The sequence below is a fragment of the Rhinopithecus bieti genome, unplaced genomic scaffold, assembly GCF_001698545.2.
Source record: "Rhinopithecus bieti isolate Rb0 unplaced genomic scaffold, ASM169854v2 scaffold_7398, whole genome shotgun sequence".
In the NCBI taxonomy this organism is placed as follows: Eukaryota; Metazoa; Chordata; class Mammalia; order Primates; family Cercopithecidae; genus Rhinopithecus; species Rhinopithecus bieti.
Window position 1 is genome coordinate 2,572,818 of NW_016805783.1, and position 19,138 is coordinate 2,591,955.

Below are 19,138 nucleotides of genomic sequence, written 5' to 3' on the forward strand. Positions count from 1 at the left end.
CTCTACATCTTAATAAGCCAGAATATAGCCCTCTTCCTTTTATCCAGTGCTGTGTAAAGAGGTGGCTTTCAGAAACATTGTTTTCCCATCTCCAACCTCATTATCTGGGAGAATTTTGTGCAACAGCCTACTGTCTCCTTGGAGATTCTGACTGTATACTTCTCCCTCCCCTGAAATTTGACAGTGACTACCATAGTGAAACACAGTTTAATTAATTAGTTAATATTATTAAGAGATAAGGTCTTGCTCTGCTGCCTAGGCTGGAGTGCAGTGACACAATCATAGCTCACTACAGCCTTGAAATCCTGGGCTCAAATGATCCTCCCTTCTCAGCCTCCGAAAGTGTTGGGATTATTACAAGTGTGAGCTACCATGCCTGGCAGCTTTTACATAGAAAAAAAAAAATATTTTTTTTTTTTTGAGACAGAGTCTTGCTATATATCACCCAGTCTAGAGTGCAGTGGCATAATCTTGGCTGACTGCAAACTTTACCTCCCAGGTTCAAGCAGTTCTTATGCCTCAGACTCCCAAGTAGTTGGGATTACAGGCGTGAGCCACCATGCCTGGCCTAAATAGAAATTTGATTGGCTTACAGTAGAACGCTAAGGAATTTGACACATATGTGTATTTGTATGCATTTCAGTCCCTGAAATACTATGGTGTTACAAGGTAGTAGAATTTTAGGATTTTCATAAACTTAACAAATTACAAAGACAACTTCCTCTTTAGAAGACCTGTTGGAATGCTTCATTAATGAAGCAAAAATACAACCCAATATCATCACAAAACTGGAATGGATGTGCCTATTTCTCAGGTATTTTATAAATCTTGTAAATATGAAAACCATATTTAGAAATTAAATTGACCTAGCATTATTATACATTTTTAAAATGAAGCTAATAGCATAAAATAAAGCATAACAATTATTATGTACTAAATAATCAAATTTCCCATTGCTAAAGACTTAAGGTTCTTAAGAAGTAATAAAATTTATCTTTGCTTTTAATAGTGAACACAATTTACAGCAGCTTTTATCATTTATTTGAAATGGTTTGATTAAATAAGCACTGGTAGGAAAATTTAAATGTTGAATTTATCAACTAATGAGCATCCTGTTATATTCTTGGGAAAACTTCTGTGCAAATACAGTCTGGCTTATATTAACTGGTATATTAACTAATTCAAGCACGGTCGGCCAAGAAATAGCAATGTATATACTGACCAAGACAAAGAGCAAAAATATATTCTAGAATAATACTATACTAGGAAAAATAAGAATTTCAGGAGTCTTCACACTAGAACAATCTTCAAAGCTTGCCTCAAGTGAGCAAGAATGACATGTAGTCTCCCCACCCTCCTCCTGGAATAATTTAGTCCAAAGGCCAATAGGTGGGCTGAGTTAAGGCAAGCCTTTGTGCTGGGGACAGGGATGTGTTGGGTGGAGGCAGCAGCATGTACCCAGTAGGAACTCAAGCACCTTGATCCTGAATAGGACTTTAGGGAAGAGAATGGGGGGACAGGGAGGGGTTTGATCCAGTAAGTAAATATACTGAACTGGATCAAAGTTTCTCACTGATGATGAAGGAAGTTAGAAATAAAGACAGGGGAAAACTAAAATTAACCTGTGGCACTGGATTAGAATTGAGGGTATCTGGTGTGAACTCATGATTTTTAAAAATACAGAGATAAGAAACACAGACATGTATCTGTGTTGTAACTGTATATTTATGTATATACATGTGTATAAATATTTGTATATAAACTAAACATATACACACATATATTTCCTAGCTCTGTCCATTGGGAGGGTACCCAGGAGCAGTAAAACCTCTATGGCAATTAAGTATACTTAGTATCTAGATCTTGATTCCTAAATATCACTGTCCACTAAAAGGATCCTGGTGCTTTGAGAAATGGCCAATTCCAGAGTTGAAGAAGGTAAACTTTAAGTTGGGACTAGAATATCTTGTGCCAGAAAGGAAGGGCTCAAAGAATGAGAGACATGTCAAAAGGATTCTGCAGCCAGCTTGTAGGGGATCCCAAATCTGGGACAATTTGAGCCTCACAATAATCAAAGCAACAAAATACAACCCATTGAACAGACTTCCATGAGTACCTACTGATATAAATGGGGAGAAGAGAAAGTCTTTCTTTCCTTACAGTATAATGCCAACTAATTAATGTAGAAAAAATGATAAAATTTTAAAAATCACCACTTGGCACCATCAATCATGGTTATAATTGATTTAGGCAAGAATCACCAATGGGTGTTAAAACGATGGATGAAAGTTTAATAAGGAACAAGATGCTCACAGGGTACACAGTATTTACAAAATACTTATTAATTACAAACAAAAAAGAATAACTTTATGGTTATTATAAATATGAGAAGAATATGGTAGATACAGGCTTTATCAAGTGACTACCAGTAATAAGACAAATTGAAATGATACGCCACTTGATATGATACATTGAGAAAAATGTAGCATTATTTTCTGTGATATCCCTGCCAACAAAGCATACACTTAGTACGTTCTAACATTCATATTTTAAAAGATGTTTGGTCACATTACACAAATAAGAGTCATAAAATTGGTTTTGTTTTAAATATACAAAGTTTGAGAAGCACCACTATATAATAAAGTAAAACAAAAAAGCTCACTAGAAAAGGTCAACATTATATAAGATCTAAAACCAAAGGAGTGAAGTATATACTTGGATTTAAAACAGTAAGAATAGAGGCCGGGTGCAGTGGCTCGTGTCTGTAATCCCAGAACTCTGGGAGGCCGAGGCAGGAAAATCACTTGAACCCAGGAGTTTGAGACCAGCCTGGGCAACATGGTGAAACCTCGTCTCTACAAAATAAGTTAGCCAAGTGTGGTGGCATGCACCTGTGGTCTCAGCTCCTTGGGAAGCTGAGGTGGGAGGATGACTTGAGCCCCGGAGGTTGTGGCTGCAGCGAGCCATGACTGTGCCACTGCAGCAGCCTTGGTGACAGAGTAAGAGCCTGTCTCAAAAAACAAACAAACAACAAACAGAAAACAAAGAACCCCAATGTGCCAGTAAGAGCAGGAACAAGGAACAAATCTTTTAAGGGTTTTCAAAGCTTACCTTAAATTTATACTTAGTACTACGTCTGAGATTTTTCACTGTGTAAGCAAGATCTTCTCCGTCATATTTAGGCTTAAAACCGTATCCCTGGAAAAGGAAAACGAAGTCTTCATTCGATGTCTTAACAATAGAAATATGGGCAATAATGAATATGTAAAAAGACCCAGGTTTCTCTTCATCTTCTACTATGTGCAATATGACTAAAGCTCTGTTGAGTGGAATCCTCACCTTGATGCTTCTGTCTTCAGTGGGTAGACCCGGAAATGCTTATTGAACATTTGGTGGAAGATGAAGCAGACCACTTAGTCTCAGTAAATATAGTAGGCCAAGAGAAGACGATCTTTGTGTTGAGGGAAGAGAGGTTAGCGTTGGAGCCAATGGTAACTTCACCATCAGTAAGCTATCCCAAGAACAGAGATTTCCCAGAGACATCGTGCAAGAGCTGAACAGAACTGTAAGTAGTTAACATATTTAACTTGCCCTTAACACATAGTTGTTTAAGTAAATAATTAAAGGGTTAGCTGCGCTGGCAGGTGAGGATGTCACTTAGATTTGGGATTGCTATGTCCAGCACCAGTGACAACGCTTTACAAACTTTCCAAACGTTATCATTTCTTGAATTAAAAAAAATTGAGATATAATTCATATGCTGTAAAATTCACCATTTCAAAGTATAAAATCTAATGGCTTATAGTGTATTCACAAAGTTGTGCAACCCTCACCTAATTTCTAATTTCAGAAAAAGCCTGTCCTTTTTTGGGTAGCAGTCACTTCCCTCCTCCTCCTATCTACTAATATTACTTCCTGTTTCTATGGATTTGTCTATATCCATATAAATGGAATCATATAATATGTAGTCTTTTGTAACTGGGCTCTTTTATTTAGCATAATGTTTTCAAGGTTGATTCATGTTGTGGCATATATCGGTACTCTTTTTATGGCTGAAAAATATTCCATTGTATGGATACACCACATTTTGTTTATTCATCTATCTGTTGATGGATATCTGGGTTGTTTCCACTTTTTGACTATTATGAATAATGCTGCTATGAACATTTGTGTACTAGTTTTTTGTATGAACACGTGTTTTCAATTCTTTTGGGTATATACTTAGGGGTGGACCAGTGCTATTTTTGACCTATATTCCTTCAAAGTAGCTCTGAAAATGTATGAACTATATATAGATCTAATAATAGAATACACCCTAACTTCTGGTCAGCTAGGCTCTAGGTAACTAGATTCAGGCTGCACCACAGTTTCACAGGAAACTTTAAAAATCTTCTGTGACACTTTGGGAAGCAGTGTATAAATACATTTAGAGAAAGGCAGACACATATTTCTTCATCTTTTAGAGCTGCTTAGTCAAGAAGGCTGTGATCTTCCCCTCCCCATAATTCCCCTAAAACAGATGCAGTTAAAGTGTAGCCTATGTGGTTCCAAAGCACAGACAGACATATATATACACACACAAACAAAACAAAACCTCTTTCACATCAAAAGAAAATACAGAGTTTTCAGGCTGGGCATAGTGGCTCAAGTCTGTAATCCCAGCACTTTGGGAGGACGAGGTGGAAGGACCACTTGAGCCTAGGAGTGCGAGACCAGCCTAGGCAACATAGCGAAACTCTGTCTCTACAAAAAATAAAATTTTTTTATTTTAAAATTAAAATACAGGCACATGGTGGCATGTGCCTGTAGTCCCATCTACTTGAAAGGCTGAGGCGAAAGGATTGCCTGAACCCAGGAGTTCAAGGTTGAAGTGAACCGAGATTGTGCCACTGCACTCCAGCCTGGGCTACAGAGCAAGACCTTGTCGCAAAAGAAAAAAAAAGACTGAGTTCTTCATCATGCCTAACCTATTCCAAACAGTAACAAGTCACGGCTTCAAAGGACTGGGAAATGAGCTAATTACTGTGGCAATATTTATTGTATTAGGATTAATGCCACACTAAAATGTTTTTTTTTTCTGATTTTAAAAAAAATTATACTTTAAGTTCTGGGATACATGTGCAGAACATGCAGGTTTGTTACATAGGTACACATGTATCATGGTGGTGTGCTGCACCCATCAACCCATCATTTACATTAGGTATTTCTCCTAATGCTATCCCTCCCCTACTCCCCTACCCCCCAACAGGCCCTGCTGTGTGATGTTCCCCTCCCTGTGTCCACGTGTTCTCATTGTTCAATTCCCACTTATGAGTGAGAACATGCAGTGTTTGGTTTTCTGTTCCTGTGTTAGTTTGCTGAGAATGATGGTTTCCAGCATAGCCTACCAACCAAAAAAAGTCCAGGACCAGATGGATTCACAGCTAAATTCTACCAGAGGTACAAAGAGGTGCCGGTACCATTCCTTCTGAAACTATTCCAAACAATATAAAAAGACGGACTCCTCCCTAACTCATTTTATGAGGCCAGCATCATCCTGATACCAAAACCTGGCAGTCACAACAAAAAATGAAAATTTCAGGCTGAGATGCCTGATGAACATCAATGCGAAAATCCTCAATAAAATACTGGCAAATCGAATCCAGCAGCACATCAAAAAGCTTATCCACCATGATCAACTTGGCTTCATCCCGAGGAATGCAAGGCTGGTTCAGCATATGCAAATCAATAAATGTAATCCATTACATAAACAGAACCGATGACAAAAACCACATGATTATCTCAATAGATGCAGAAAAGGCCTTTGATAAAATTCAATACCCCTTCATGCCAGAAACTCTCAATAAACTAGGTATTGATGGAACGTAGCTCAAAATAATAAGAGCTATTTATGNCTAACTCATTTTATGAGGCCAGCATCATCCTGATACCAAAACCTGGCAGTCACAACAAAAAATGAAAATTTCAGGCTGAGATGCCTGATGAACATCAATGCGAAAATCCTCAATAAAATACTGGCAAATCGAATCTAGCAGCACATCAAAAGCTTATCCACCATGATCAACTTGGCTTCATCCCGAGGAATGCAAGGCTGGTTCAGCATATGCAAATCAATAAATGTAATCCATTACATAAACAGAACCGATGACAAAACCACATGATTATCTCAATAGATGCAGAAAAGGCCTTTGATAAAATTCAATACCCCTTCATGCCAGAGACTCTCAATAAACTAGGTATTGATGGAACGTAGCTCAAAATAATAAGAGCTATTTATGACAAACCCACAGCCAATATACTGAATGGGCAAAAGCTTGAAGCATTCTCTTTGAAAACCAGCACAAGACAAGAATGCCCTCTTCTCCTATTCAACATAGTATTGGAAGTTCTGGTCAGGGCAATCAGGCAACAGAAAGAATAAAGTGTATTCAAATAGGAAGAGAGGAAGTCAGATTGTCTCTGTTTGCAGATGACATGATTGTATATTTAGAAAACCCTATCATCTTGGCCCAAAATCTCCTTAAGCTGAAAATGTTTTAAATACACTATTTAAAATCCATATTTGTACTTACTGAAGTTTCTTCCTCCATCTCTAAAATGTAAGAAATTCCTTCATCTGATGGTGTTCCTGAAGGCTTACTCCATTGTAAGGATAACCAAGTAATTCCAGCCTTGGTTAATACAGGACTTGCTGGCATAGAAGGAGCACAGCCTGAAGTGTAATATAAGACTTCTTCACTAAAACCACTGTTGAAACAAATGGTTTTAAAAGGTGTGAAAAGTTATTTTACAGTGAAACAACAAGTTTGTAACAGATGTAATTTTTTTTGAAAATGACAATTTTTGATAATGAATTATAATACAAATAATATATCTTGGGTTTGATCTCTTTATGATAACCAGGTCAGACACCAAACAGTCAATTAGTGTTCTATTAAAAATGCAGTTTTGTTCAGATTTGTAAGCCTTTATATCATAATTTGTCCAGTCGATGAAAAACTATATATATTCTTATGGAAACAATAACACTCATGTACTGGTGTAAATGCTGTAACTTTTAAACACACTTTCATACAATGCCATTTATATAAAATAGAAAATGTAAGTTCTCAGTTGTGTAATTAAATGCACCTGCCCCTAAGGTGAGCAGCGCTATCTCTAGATCAAAAATAATTTTAATGACTCTTGAAAGATACTTGGCCTTTCTATTTAAATTGGGTATTTTAGATGTTCTTACAACTCACCTGACTTTAAACAAAATATTGAAATTACATATGCTGAGGAGCAAAAGAAAAATCTCTTGGTCACATATAAAAATCTAATTTATATCAGAAAATCTTGGAAAGTTGTAAGTTTAATCTTTCCTGTGGTTCCTATGTAACTAAGATAACTCTCTCACAGCTTTTGCTAGACTGGTGAACACATCTTAACCATATCAACAAAGAGATAAACTAAACAGAATTTTTAATGAATAATTTGGACAGTAAATAATTATACAAGTGAAGTTGACTTGATAATCTAAAAATATTTACATTCTTTTATAAAATACACCTTACCTTGTACCATAGTCATTTCTGGCCGATAGCCTGAATTTACAGCCCATTGCTGGTGACAGTTTAGTAATTTTAAATTGTTTCTGTGAGCCCATGTAACACTGACAAAATTCTCCATTTCCTTTTCCCTACAAGAAATGGCTTATTATATATCATGTACATTACTGCAAAAAGATAAATCCACATCAATTCCTTCTTGACAGTTACATATTAGCAAGTGTATACTAAAAGCCATGGATCTCAAGAGAAGGCTGAGATACAGCACATCTTTTATATGATATAGATCATCAAACACAGAATTAAAACACCAGAAAGCAGGTATCTTTGTATAGCTTCTTGAATTAAGCACTATCTTTTTGCCAATGTCAAATCTCTGGTTTTAATAAAGAAAACTCTGCAGGTATGGCCCCTACAATCTCCATGGAAGACTACCTACCAGTGGTAGAAATGGGGTGACGATCTTTGACAGGGTCAACCGGCAGTTTTTTTCAACCTATGGAAAGCTCTAAGTGAACCGTTTTAAGAAAAGGTCCTTACCCATGCCCAAACTTCCAACTAGATAGCTCATAAACTTCTTTAAAATAAAACTTTTGGAGCTTCTACTGCTTAGACTAACACTGAAAAAGTTCTACCAGAGAGCACAGCCCAATTACAGGCAATAAGAGGGAGAGAGAAAAGTTAGGACAACTAAAGAGTTTTAGAAATTTTGAGTGCTAAATAAAACGGGTAAGTTTCACATTCACCACCCATTTTTCTTTATTGTGTTGCTAGAAATGAAAGGGTAGTTAGGGTGACTTCTGCTTCAAAGAAAACCTGTAGACTGTCCTTGACTGCTTTACTGAATGCTTGTTTAGTGGATTCAACTGAGTTTCTAAGTAGAAAATCGTATCATCTCTAAATAATGACAGTTTTGCCCCCAAGCCAGACCCATGACTGTACTTTTTGCTTTGGTTTCAAGTCATACTGCCTTAAGAATAACTTCTGAAAGAATGTTAAATAAAGGTAGGGATAATTGGCAATCTTGACTTATTTCAGCATTGCATAAAAATGCCTTTATTTGTTTAGTGATGGTACAAAAATAACTATCAAATAAGAAATTACCTTTCTATTCCTAATCTGCTTTGAGTTTTAACTCAGATGAATGGTAATCAAATACTCTTCCTTAATTTATCAATATAGTTTTCTTCTAAATTAATGTGATATGTTAATAGGTTTTCTAATTTTAAATTATCTTAGAATTTCTGGAATAAAATCTACTTGGTTGTGCTTTATTGTTCTTTTAATATACTGCCAGATTCCCAACTTATCAATGGAATTTATTCTACTCCCTCTGGCCCCTCTTCTTAGCTTGGTACAAGCCACAGGGCAAGAGAGAATATAGTAACTGATAGTAAAAACAATGTACTAAACCAGGCTTGTCCAACCTGCGGCCCAAGGGCCACATGCAGCCCAAAACAGCTTTAAATGTGGCCCAACACAAATTTGTTAACTTCTGAAAATATTACGAGATATTTTTGTGATTTTTCAAAAGCTCATTAGCTATTATTGTTAGTGTTAACGTAGGTTGGTGCAAAAGTAACTGCTGTTTTTGCCATTACTTTTAACGGCAAAAACAGCAACTACCTTTGAACAAATCTAGTATTTTGTGTGGCCCAAGGAAGCCAAAAGATTGGACGCCCCTGTACTAAACAACGAAGTCCAGTATGCTTGCTGTGGTTGGCTGAGTAATGGCCACCATGAATATCCACATCCCAATCCCCTGAACCTGTGAAAATGACCTTATTGGTAGGAGGAACCGTACAGTGTGACTAAGAATCTCGAGATGGCAGCTCATCCTGGATTATCTGAATAGACCCTACGTGGAATCTTAAGTGTTAGAGGTTTAAGACAGAGGAGGAAGAAGGTGATGTGATGATGGAAACAAGGGGAGAAAAGGCAATATGATGTGGCCATGAACCAAGTAATGACAGCCTACAGAAGCTTGTCAAGGCAAGGAAACAGATTCTCCTCTAAAGTTGCTGGAGAGGGCCTGGCCATGCTGACACCTTGATTTTGTCCCAGAGAAACTCATATTGGATTTCTGGCCTCCAGAACAGTAAGAGAATAATGTACTGTTTTAATATCAGGTTTGGGGTAATTTGTTATAGCAGCCGTAGGAAAAGGAATACACTTGCCTCTAAGGCTGATATGAAAAAAAAGTTCCTTTATCAAGGTAGTTACCTAAATAATAGTTTTGATGGTGATTTAGTTGAAAATAGGGAAGTCAGGAATGTTTTCTAAAAACACCATCAATCCACTCATGCACCACACAAAATCATTCATACTTTTTTTGACAGAAGAATATACTTGATGATTAAAACAAACGAAAAAGTTATTTCTGCCTGAAGATACGCACATAATGTTAACCATTTAAAAGATTCAATTTACTTACTTCATCCCATTCTAATACAAAGTTTTGGATTTTAGAACCATTGTCACTAGGTGCCTAAAACCAACATCAAAAAACAAAATGAAAACAAATTAGTACATTCATAAATGATACTGTGATGATCTAATATAAGGATCTAGCTTATGTGGCAGATGTTCTCTGTGACTTAGTCCCGGGAAAATGTTCATGAAAATACAAAAATATATGTTCTCTATACCCTATAATCCTTTCAAATTTAAGGAAAGAAATATAAGGAAAGAAAGCAAGAAGCTACTCAAGTCTTCCTGAACACTGAACAATCTCTTTTAGCAAGAACTATTAATAAATTGAAAAAGTCATTAAAAAAACCATTTTGCTTTTCTTACAGAGAGTTTTATCAGCTTAAGTTTGTAGGACTGATCCTGTCATTTGTATTAAAACTCACCTTACAAAATAAATGGAATATTGTATAAAATACCAAAGAGTGAAGAACCAGGGTGCTGAAAGAAGCTCTGGGAGGGCAGTGTCTCGGTTCTCGTTTCTAGACTGACTGTGCTGGTTATCTGAGACTGCTGACTTAGCAATCTGTTAATATTTTAGGTGTAAAAGAATGCAGTTCCCTTGGCATTTTATTTCAGTATTTAATCACTCTCAAAATCATGAATTTCAACCTTACTTCCATCTGAATTTTCTTTCTACAATTTCAGCCCATTTCCTCTTTGCAGAACAAATGATCACCCCTATTCTTATTATAACTCCATATATTTGCAGACAATTGACTTTAAGACTCTGGTTAAAATTCTACCATTTTAATTTTTGAAATGATGTTTCATTAACTCTATCCAGTTTTTACATAATATTGCTAACTATGTAAATGGCAATCAAGGATCATTAAGTTTTTAATACAGAGGAACATAGAGGTCTAAATTACTTGTTAAACACTAATACAGATCTTATAACATTAATTTTTTTTAAATTATAATTTAAAACTGGTTAGCATAGCCAGAATTTGCTTGTTAGAGTAATATCTCACTGACTGGCAAAGCAGTGGCAGTTAAAAATGAATATAATGTGAACGGGGCAGAGAAAGAATCTTTGGGAAACTCCAACTCTTATGATGTAGAGGAAGAGAATCCAAAGAGAGAGATCAAAAGTCTCAGCAGGAAGTGAGGGGTATAAAAAGACATTTTCCAACTGTTAATGACTCCAGACTGCTCTAGTCTAGTTGCTGAGGTCTCTCACATTTACTTGATTAATTTTCCTCTTTTTCAAAAGTGAGGCTATTAAAATGTCCACCTTAACCTGAGACTGATCCTCTAGCTTTTCTCCAAGTTAGAGGAGTGTAAAGTGTAAAGTGTTTTTTTTTTTTTACCTTATTTCATTTAGTCCTCAAATCAACTCTATGAAGTACTATTACCTGAACTTTACAAAAGAGGAAATGAGGGCTTCAAAGAACCAAATAAATTGTCCCAGATCACAAAGTCGTTAAAAGTAGAGCAGAAGTGAATTTGTTGTACCTGCCCACAAAATCAGTGTTCCTACCCAGTATTCTAGGGGCTGAGAAGTACACAGTCTGCCTCGGGGAACTGGCAATAAATAGAAAAAGACCATCTTTAGTGAGCTTTTTGTTATCACCATGCTCTGGCAATTCTAAACAAAGTCAGTTAATAAGATACCTCTCTCAACTGCTTGCTACCTCCCATGTTAACCCCCATAGGAATCCTTTTAGATTAGGTGAGGTAGCAGTCAAAAGACTAGATATTCAAGTCACTAAACTACTCTTAGTGACTTTTCTTCATTTTTAATATTAAATAACAATAGTTATTATGCTCATTATGTTCTAGACATTATACCTTGGGCTATTTAGATGCTACCTGTTTTAATCCTCCCGACTCTGAGGTATATAATACTATCCTCCAACAACAGTGACAATACCTTTTTCCAACAATATTGATTATTGTGTGTGTACATAGGGCCATTTCTGGAAGGGTTCAAGCCTGGGAAACCTGTGTGGGTAATCTGAGGTACCACTGCCTACATCTTATATAGGGATGTTAGGATACTATTAAAGGCAGACATTTCAAAATTGTATTTTAATTATCATTGAAATAAAGGAACAGTTACCTACAGAAATCTTTAACCTATATAAAGAACAATGGGTTGCTACCTCAACTGCTCTACCAAAGGAAAGGGTCTGAACATATTCACAAATAAAATACTACTGTAAGTGACATGAAATAAAATTAGTCATACTTTTTAATCACACATGAATATATGTATATATACACAGCTGCTTTACTTACCTGTGTTAATAGTACTTTTTGACTACAAAAGTATCTAATATCCTCAGAAGAACTAGAAACTAACAAGCTACAGAACAAGTAGTAAGCCTCACATTTTTAAAAGCTTTCAAAAGTAAGGCTAGCCCTGAGCTTGGTCTCGAAGCAAGGACAGATAATTAAATCAAGAGGAATAGTTACATCTCACTGCAAACCAATACTAACAGGAGTGGTACCCCATTCTAGGGGATGCTTTGAAATTTTGTGGGGGCTATTTCTGACCTGATCACAATAAAGCAGGAGGGGAGAGTCTGGTGGTTATGGGGTAAAGATCAAGGGCGCTAATAGCCCAACAGAATGGGGGACAATCAGTATGATGAGGAATTGTTCTTTTCCTCTAGGACTTTCAAATATCTATCAGAACTGAAGAACCAAATTCCATTTTATAAAGTATTTTTTGTATGGTTTTAACAGACACCAAGTTTCCCAAAATGCAATAACTGTGCAATCTGGGAAAGACTGCATTTAATTTGTTCAGAAATTTACCGAGTCCACACTATTTCAGAAAATCACATAATCAGTGACAATGCTGTCTGTGGTATATGAATGACTAATTCTATGTATGGTATCTGTCCACTTCATTGTATCTTCTTGTGTAGCTGGGACCAAACATTTATAAATTAAAATATATACTTTTCTATTGAGAATAACTTTATTCTTCCTTTTAGGCAGCATATTGATCTATGAGTACAGTTATTATAAATCTAATTTTACAATACAACTCAGAATATAAAGGCATCATGACAAAGTATTACAAAAATGAGTAATGGGTTAAGAATCACTGTTGTGAATCTCAATGCCATCACATGTGCAATGTAATAAGCACTGTTAATTACAAATCAATCGTTTTTGCTATATTTACATATAGTAAGAAAAACCAGTAACAGTGTTATTTTAAGATACATTAAATAGGCATTTCTGTCTCATATGTAAAGAGCAGGAACAAATTAGAGCTCTTTGTCTCCATAAACAACTGAAACAGGGGAAACAAAGAAACACACATCCAGTTGGAAACACCCTAAAGAATATTCTTACCTTCCATTGCAAAGTGAGTGAATTTTTGGTCCGATTGGCTATCCTTGGTGGATTAGGTATATCAGGTTCACAGCTCAGGGTGGTAAAGATTTCAGCTTCTGAAGGAGTTCCCTTTATAGAATTATATTCTGCCTGGACTCTATGGTGATAAAATAAATAGTTTTACCTTTCAGAATCACTGTATCCTATTTTCAATAGTGTCACCTTTAAGTACTTGCAGATTAGGAAGCTGTCCACTAAAAGTTCCATCAAGAAAATATGACTATCAGAAGTAAAAGGTGACCCTTCCAAAAAAAAGGACAAGTTTTTTTTTTCTTTTTTGCTGCAACCGAAAGAAATAATTTAAAATTGTGATATAAGTGTGAGTGTACATATATGTGTATTTACACACACACGCAAAAAAAATTCCTGAAACAAGTTTCCTGAAACAATGTTCTCAACTATGGGGAATACACTAATGCTTTCTGTCCTATTTGATTCTATTTCTTTAAAAAAAAAATGCTGAATATAACGCACAAAATTAAATTCATGACTAAATGTGACTACAATCTACAGTTTGAAAAATATTAGGTTGGACAATACTTTGAGTATATCCATAGGAAGTACACTTGAACACTTAGTAGTTTAACAGAAATAATCCCAACCACATACACTCTTTTAAAATGGGGTAATTAACTAAATGTATTATATTAGGCTTTAGTTGGGTAAGCCCTAGAGTCTATGAAATTTTAGTAAATTACACTAGAAGAACTGCATAGAGTAAAATATTATCTAAGTTCTTCCTATTAAACGTTATGAAATTCTAGTCTTGTATCCCGAACCCTAAAATAGGATGTAGTAAAAATGTGTGTAAACGAAGTATTTATAATTATTTTATAAAAATTTCAAAAGCTGGGACAAGTTTCCAGTGCCAAACTAGATGCTATAGACATATTCTACAGATTCATTCCAAACCCAGAATTCTAGCCCTTCACTGTAACATGAGTTAAATGTTTTGTTTGTTGAAAATTTTGATAATTTTACCAACAGAAAATTGAAGTCTGCAATTTTTTTTTTTTTTTGAGACGGAGTCTCACTCTGTAGCCCAGGCTGGAATATAATGGCACAATCATGGCTCACTGCAGTCTTAACTTCCTGGGCTCAAGCAATCCTCCTACCTCAGCCTTCTGAGTAGCTGATGCCACAGGCCTGTATCACGATGCTTGGCTACTTTTTGGATTTTTTTGTGGAGATGGGGTCTCGCTATGTCGCTCAGACTGGTCTCAAACTCTTGGTCTCAAGAAATCCTCCTGTCTTGCCCACCCAAAGTTGCTGGGATTACAGGCGCACTGTGCCCAGCCCACAAAGTCTGCTTTTAATCCAAAATTAATGTTTAAATTATATAATAGATTTAAAAAAATAATTATTAAAAAAAAAAAACCCTTATGCTGTATCATATAGAGGCAATCTGTACGAATTCCTTACTTTGCATGGTAATCCGTGGCTGGCTTGAGATCATTTAAAGTGATATTTGTTTCTTCTCCTCTGGGGAAAAAAGGGTAGTATTTCAATGTCTGGTAAATAAAGCATTTTCAAACGATGTACATTATATACACTATAGTTTAGAGTATTTTATGAAACTACTTCTTTCTTTACCAACTGTAACTGGATTNAATAGATTTAAAAAAATAATTATTAAAAAAAAAAAAAACCCTTATGCTGTATCATATAGAGGCAATCTGTAGGAATTCCTTACTTTGCATGGTAATCCGTGGCTGGCTTGAGATCATTTAAAGTGATATTTGTTTCTTCTCCTCTGGGGAAAAAAGGGTAGTATTTCAATGTTTGGTAAATAAAGCATTTTCAAACGATGTACATTATATACACTATAGTTTAGAGTATTTTATGAAACTACTTCTTTCTTTACCAACTGTAACTGGATTCAGATTCCACTAATATGGAATTTGGCAGCTAGGATATGTACCAAACTTACATGTGTACCTGCATACTACTTTAAAACAGAAGGTAGTGCTAAGCAAATCCGCTGAGTGAGCCAGACTCTTTTTTTTGGAGCAGAGTTAAGGAAGATATTTAGTTTACTGAAGAAACAAAACTATTATCAATTATTTAAAAATCCATTTTGCATAGTTAAAATGATAAATAAAATGTACTGTCGAAAGAAAAATTGCCAATTTTTTACAAGGAGTCTGCCACTATTTTATTTTATTAGAAAATAATGTGGAACTTCATTTAAAATGTTACACTTTGAACAGATCACCTAAGAGAGAACACTGGAATTAAGCAGGAGTGACTGGAAACATGTAAAACAAGGAAGGAGAGGGAAGTAAGCTTGCCAGGCTGCAATCTGCTGGGAGCCTAGAAAGGTTCTCCAGTGTGGGGAAAGGGTAAGTAAGTGACCCCCAGGGGTCCACATTCCCATCGTGGACTCCTGTATTCTAGTCATGGGAAAGACCCTAGACCCTTGTGGGCTGCAACTAACACAGGGAGATGCCTGGAGTCGTGCAAGGCATTGCTCAAGAGAGGGAGCTCACGCTGGGTCCTATACACCTCTTAAACCCTAAGCAGGTAGAACAAGGTATCATATTGAGAGCACAACCCCCAACAGACTGCATCCTGCCCACGGGTCCTACAGTCCCCACATCTCCACATGTCTGGAGTCCCACTGACATTCCCTACCCACAGGCCACCACTGTGACTGGTTGCTGCTTTCAGGACTAAAGCTTGAGCCATTGGCAAAGATCCTGCTGCCCCCAGCAGCGAAGCTGCTGCACATCTTTGTGTACTCCAACAACAAACTTCCTGTCTGCAGCATCTGCAGCTGTGGGCTGCTGCAGCTGGGACCAAAGCACAAGTGAAGTGGGTATTCCCTAGCTGCCTGCATACAGCTGTTGCCACTAAAAGCCCTCCCTAGTAGCAGGTCTGCAGCGTAGCCACTGCCGCCTTCACCTGAGGATTCTTCCTTGGGTCTGGTGGTCATCCCTACCCTGCCAAGACAGTTAGCACCTACAAACACCACTGGAGGGCCTGAGGACAGGTCTTGATTCTGTGCCCCCAGTATTTGAGCACACTGGGAGGCCTGGGGACTACCCAGCCTAGTCCATCACCTGTGCCACACCTGAGCACTCCTCCTGGTGGCCTGAGATTGAGCCCACCCAACCTGCCTTTAATCACTGCAGCAGGTATCCATCTGCATGTACCACCTGTGGACCTGGGGACTGGCTTGCCCAGCCTGTCAGAGTCACCACCAACATCAGCATGGACTGCCTGGAACCCAGAGGTTAGTCCTAATGCCATCACCCAAGCCATATCGGCTTCCCAGAGGCCCAAGAACCCACCTGCCCACCTGCCTGGCCCACTGCTGCCACTACTAGCACCTGAGCAAGCTGCCTAGAGGCCCAAGAATCAGAATGCCTGGATTTGCTAACACTGGTACTCATGTACAACACCGGGGGCCAAGGACAGGCAGGCTTGGGCCTGCTGCTGCCACCACTGAGGCCTGAGGACAGGCTCACCTCACATCCCCACCCCCAGCAAAACTTCACTACAGCCTCCACTAACAACTGTACCCTAAGCCACTGTGGAAATCACAGACACCATAACACTGTTTACAGCAGAAGATATATGAAGACTGTACTTTCACATGCACCCTGAATCAAAGCCAGAGTGCTCTACCCAACCAACACTATAGATGCATCTTCAGGAAAAAGTCTTCCCCTATGAAAGCAAGCTCAAAAAACTGAAAGAAGTGACTGCTATAACAGATGAATGGATATTGACATAAGGACAGAAGAAATATGAAAAAGCAAGGCAATATGACACCTCCAAAGAAATACAATAATCCTCCAGCAATAGATTCTAATCAAAAACAAAAATTTAAGAAATCCCAGATAATGAATTTGAAATACTGATATTAAAGATGCTCAGCTGAAATATAAGAAAAACCAGAAAAGCAATACAAATAATTCAGAAAACAATTTAGAATATAAGAAATTTACCAAAGAAACACAATCATAAGAAAGAACCAAATAGAAATTCTAGAACTAAAGAATTCATTAAAAGAAATACAAAACACATTCGAAAGCATCAACAAAGGACTAGATACAGCTAATGAAAGAATTTCAGAACGTGAAGACAGGTCTTTTGAAATAACCCAGTGAAACAAAGATAAACTTCACGAGGCCGAGGCGGGTGGATCACCTCAGGAGTTCAAGACCAGCCTCCCCAACAAGGCAAAACCCCGTTTCTACTAAAAATAGAAAAAAACAGCCAGGTGTGGTGGTGAGCATCTGTAATCTCAGCTACTTGGGAGGCTGAGGCAGGAGAACTGCTTCAACCCTGGAAGCGGAGGTTGCAGTGAGTTGAGTTCATGCCACAGCACTCCAGCCTGGGCAACAAGAGCAAAACTCCGTCTCAAGATAAAAAAAAAAAAAAAAGAAATAAAAATGAATGAACAAAGCCTATGTGACATATGGGACACTATAAAGCAACCAAATATTTGAATTTTTGGTATCCTAAATGGTGAAGAGAAAATAAAAGGTTTAGAAACCCTATTTAACAAAATAGTAGCTGAAAACTTTCCAAATCTAGCAAGAGATTTAGACATCCAGACAGAGAAAGCTTGGAGAGTCAGATATGAAACAGATATAAACACAAAACAGTCTTCTGCATGAAATTATAGTCAAACTGTTAAAAGCAAAAATGCAAAGAAAATTCTAAAGATAGCAAGAGAAAAGCATCTAGTCACCTATAAGGGAACTCTTACCAGATTAACAGGATTTCTCTGCAGAAATCTTACAAACCAGCAGGGAATGGGATGATATATTCAAAGTGCTGAAGGAAAAACAGCTGTCAGCCAAGGATATATACTCAACAAACTTATGTTTCATAGAGGAAGGAGAAATAAGGTATTTTCCAGACAAGCAAAAGCTGAGGGACTGCATCACGACTAGTGCAGTTCTGTAAGAAATGCCTGAGGGAGTCTTACACCTGGAACAAAGGGACAATATCTGCTGTCATGAAGACACAAGAAAGTATAAAACTTACTGAACTTACTGATAGAGCAAACACACAAATGAGGTAGAAAAATAACTCAAATGTACCATTACAGAAATAAAAAAAAAGAATGAAACAAAGAACATAAAAATCAGATATCAATTAATAAAATGACAGAAATACACCCTTACATATCAATAGTCACTTTAAGGTAAATGGATTAAACTTTCTCCTTAAGGAGGCTGATCCAAGATGGCCGAGTGCCGAATAGGAACAACTCCAGTCTACAGCTCCCAGCGTGAGCAACGCATAAGACGGGTGATTTCTGCATTTCCAACTGAGGTACCGGGTTCGTCTCACTAGGACGTGTTGGAAAGTGGGTACAGCCCAGAGTGTGAGCCAAAGCAGGGTGGGGCATAGCCTCACCCGGGAAGCGCAAGAGGTCAGCGAATTTCCTTTCCCAGCCAAGGGAAGCCGTGAAAAACGGTACCTGGAAAATCAGGACACTTCCACCCTAATACTGTGCTTTTCCAACGGTCTTAGCAAATGGCACACCAGGAGATTATATCCAAGGGCCTGGCTCGGAGGGTCTCACGCCCACAGAGCCTTGCTCACTGCTATCACAGTAGTCCGAGATGGAACTGCAAGGTGGCAGTGAGACTGGGGGAGGGGCGTCCGCTATTGCTGAGGCTTGAGTAGGTAAACAAAGCAGCCAGGAAGCTTGAACTGGGTGGAGACCAACACAGCTCAAGGAGGCCTGCCTGCCTCTCTAGACTCCATCTCTGGGGGCAGGGCATAACTGAACAAAAGGC

At 37.6% G+C, this 19,138-nt stretch overlaps 1 protein-coding gene across 5 annotated transcripts in view; it reads right to left on the reverse strand.

Annotated features, from left to right (window-relative positions):
- Positions 1 to 19,138, reverse strand: part of FNDC3A (fibronectin type III domain containing 3A) — a 222,412-nt gene that overhangs the window by 28,943 nt on the left and 174,331 nt on the right. For all 5 annotated transcript variants that reach the window (XM_017873774.1, XM_017873775.1, XM_017873778.1 and 2 more), the window contains 6 exons: positions 15,070 to 15,129; positions 13,335 to 13,473; positions 9,985 to 10,038; positions 7,557 to 7,681; positions 6,573 to 6,747; positions 3,112 to 3,198 (listed from right to left, as the gene is read on the reverse strand). In XM_017873774.1, the coding sequence (XP_017729263.1) occupies positions 3,112 to 3,198; positions 6,573 to 6,747; positions 7,557 to 7,681; positions 9,985 to 10,038; positions 13,335 to 13,473; positions 15,070 to 15,129 (640 nt within the window). The remainder of the gene's footprint in view (positions 1 to 3,111; positions 3,199 to 6,572; positions 6,748 to 7,556; positions 7,682 to 9,984; positions 10,039 to 13,334; positions 13,474 to 15,069; positions 15,130 to 19,138) is intronic.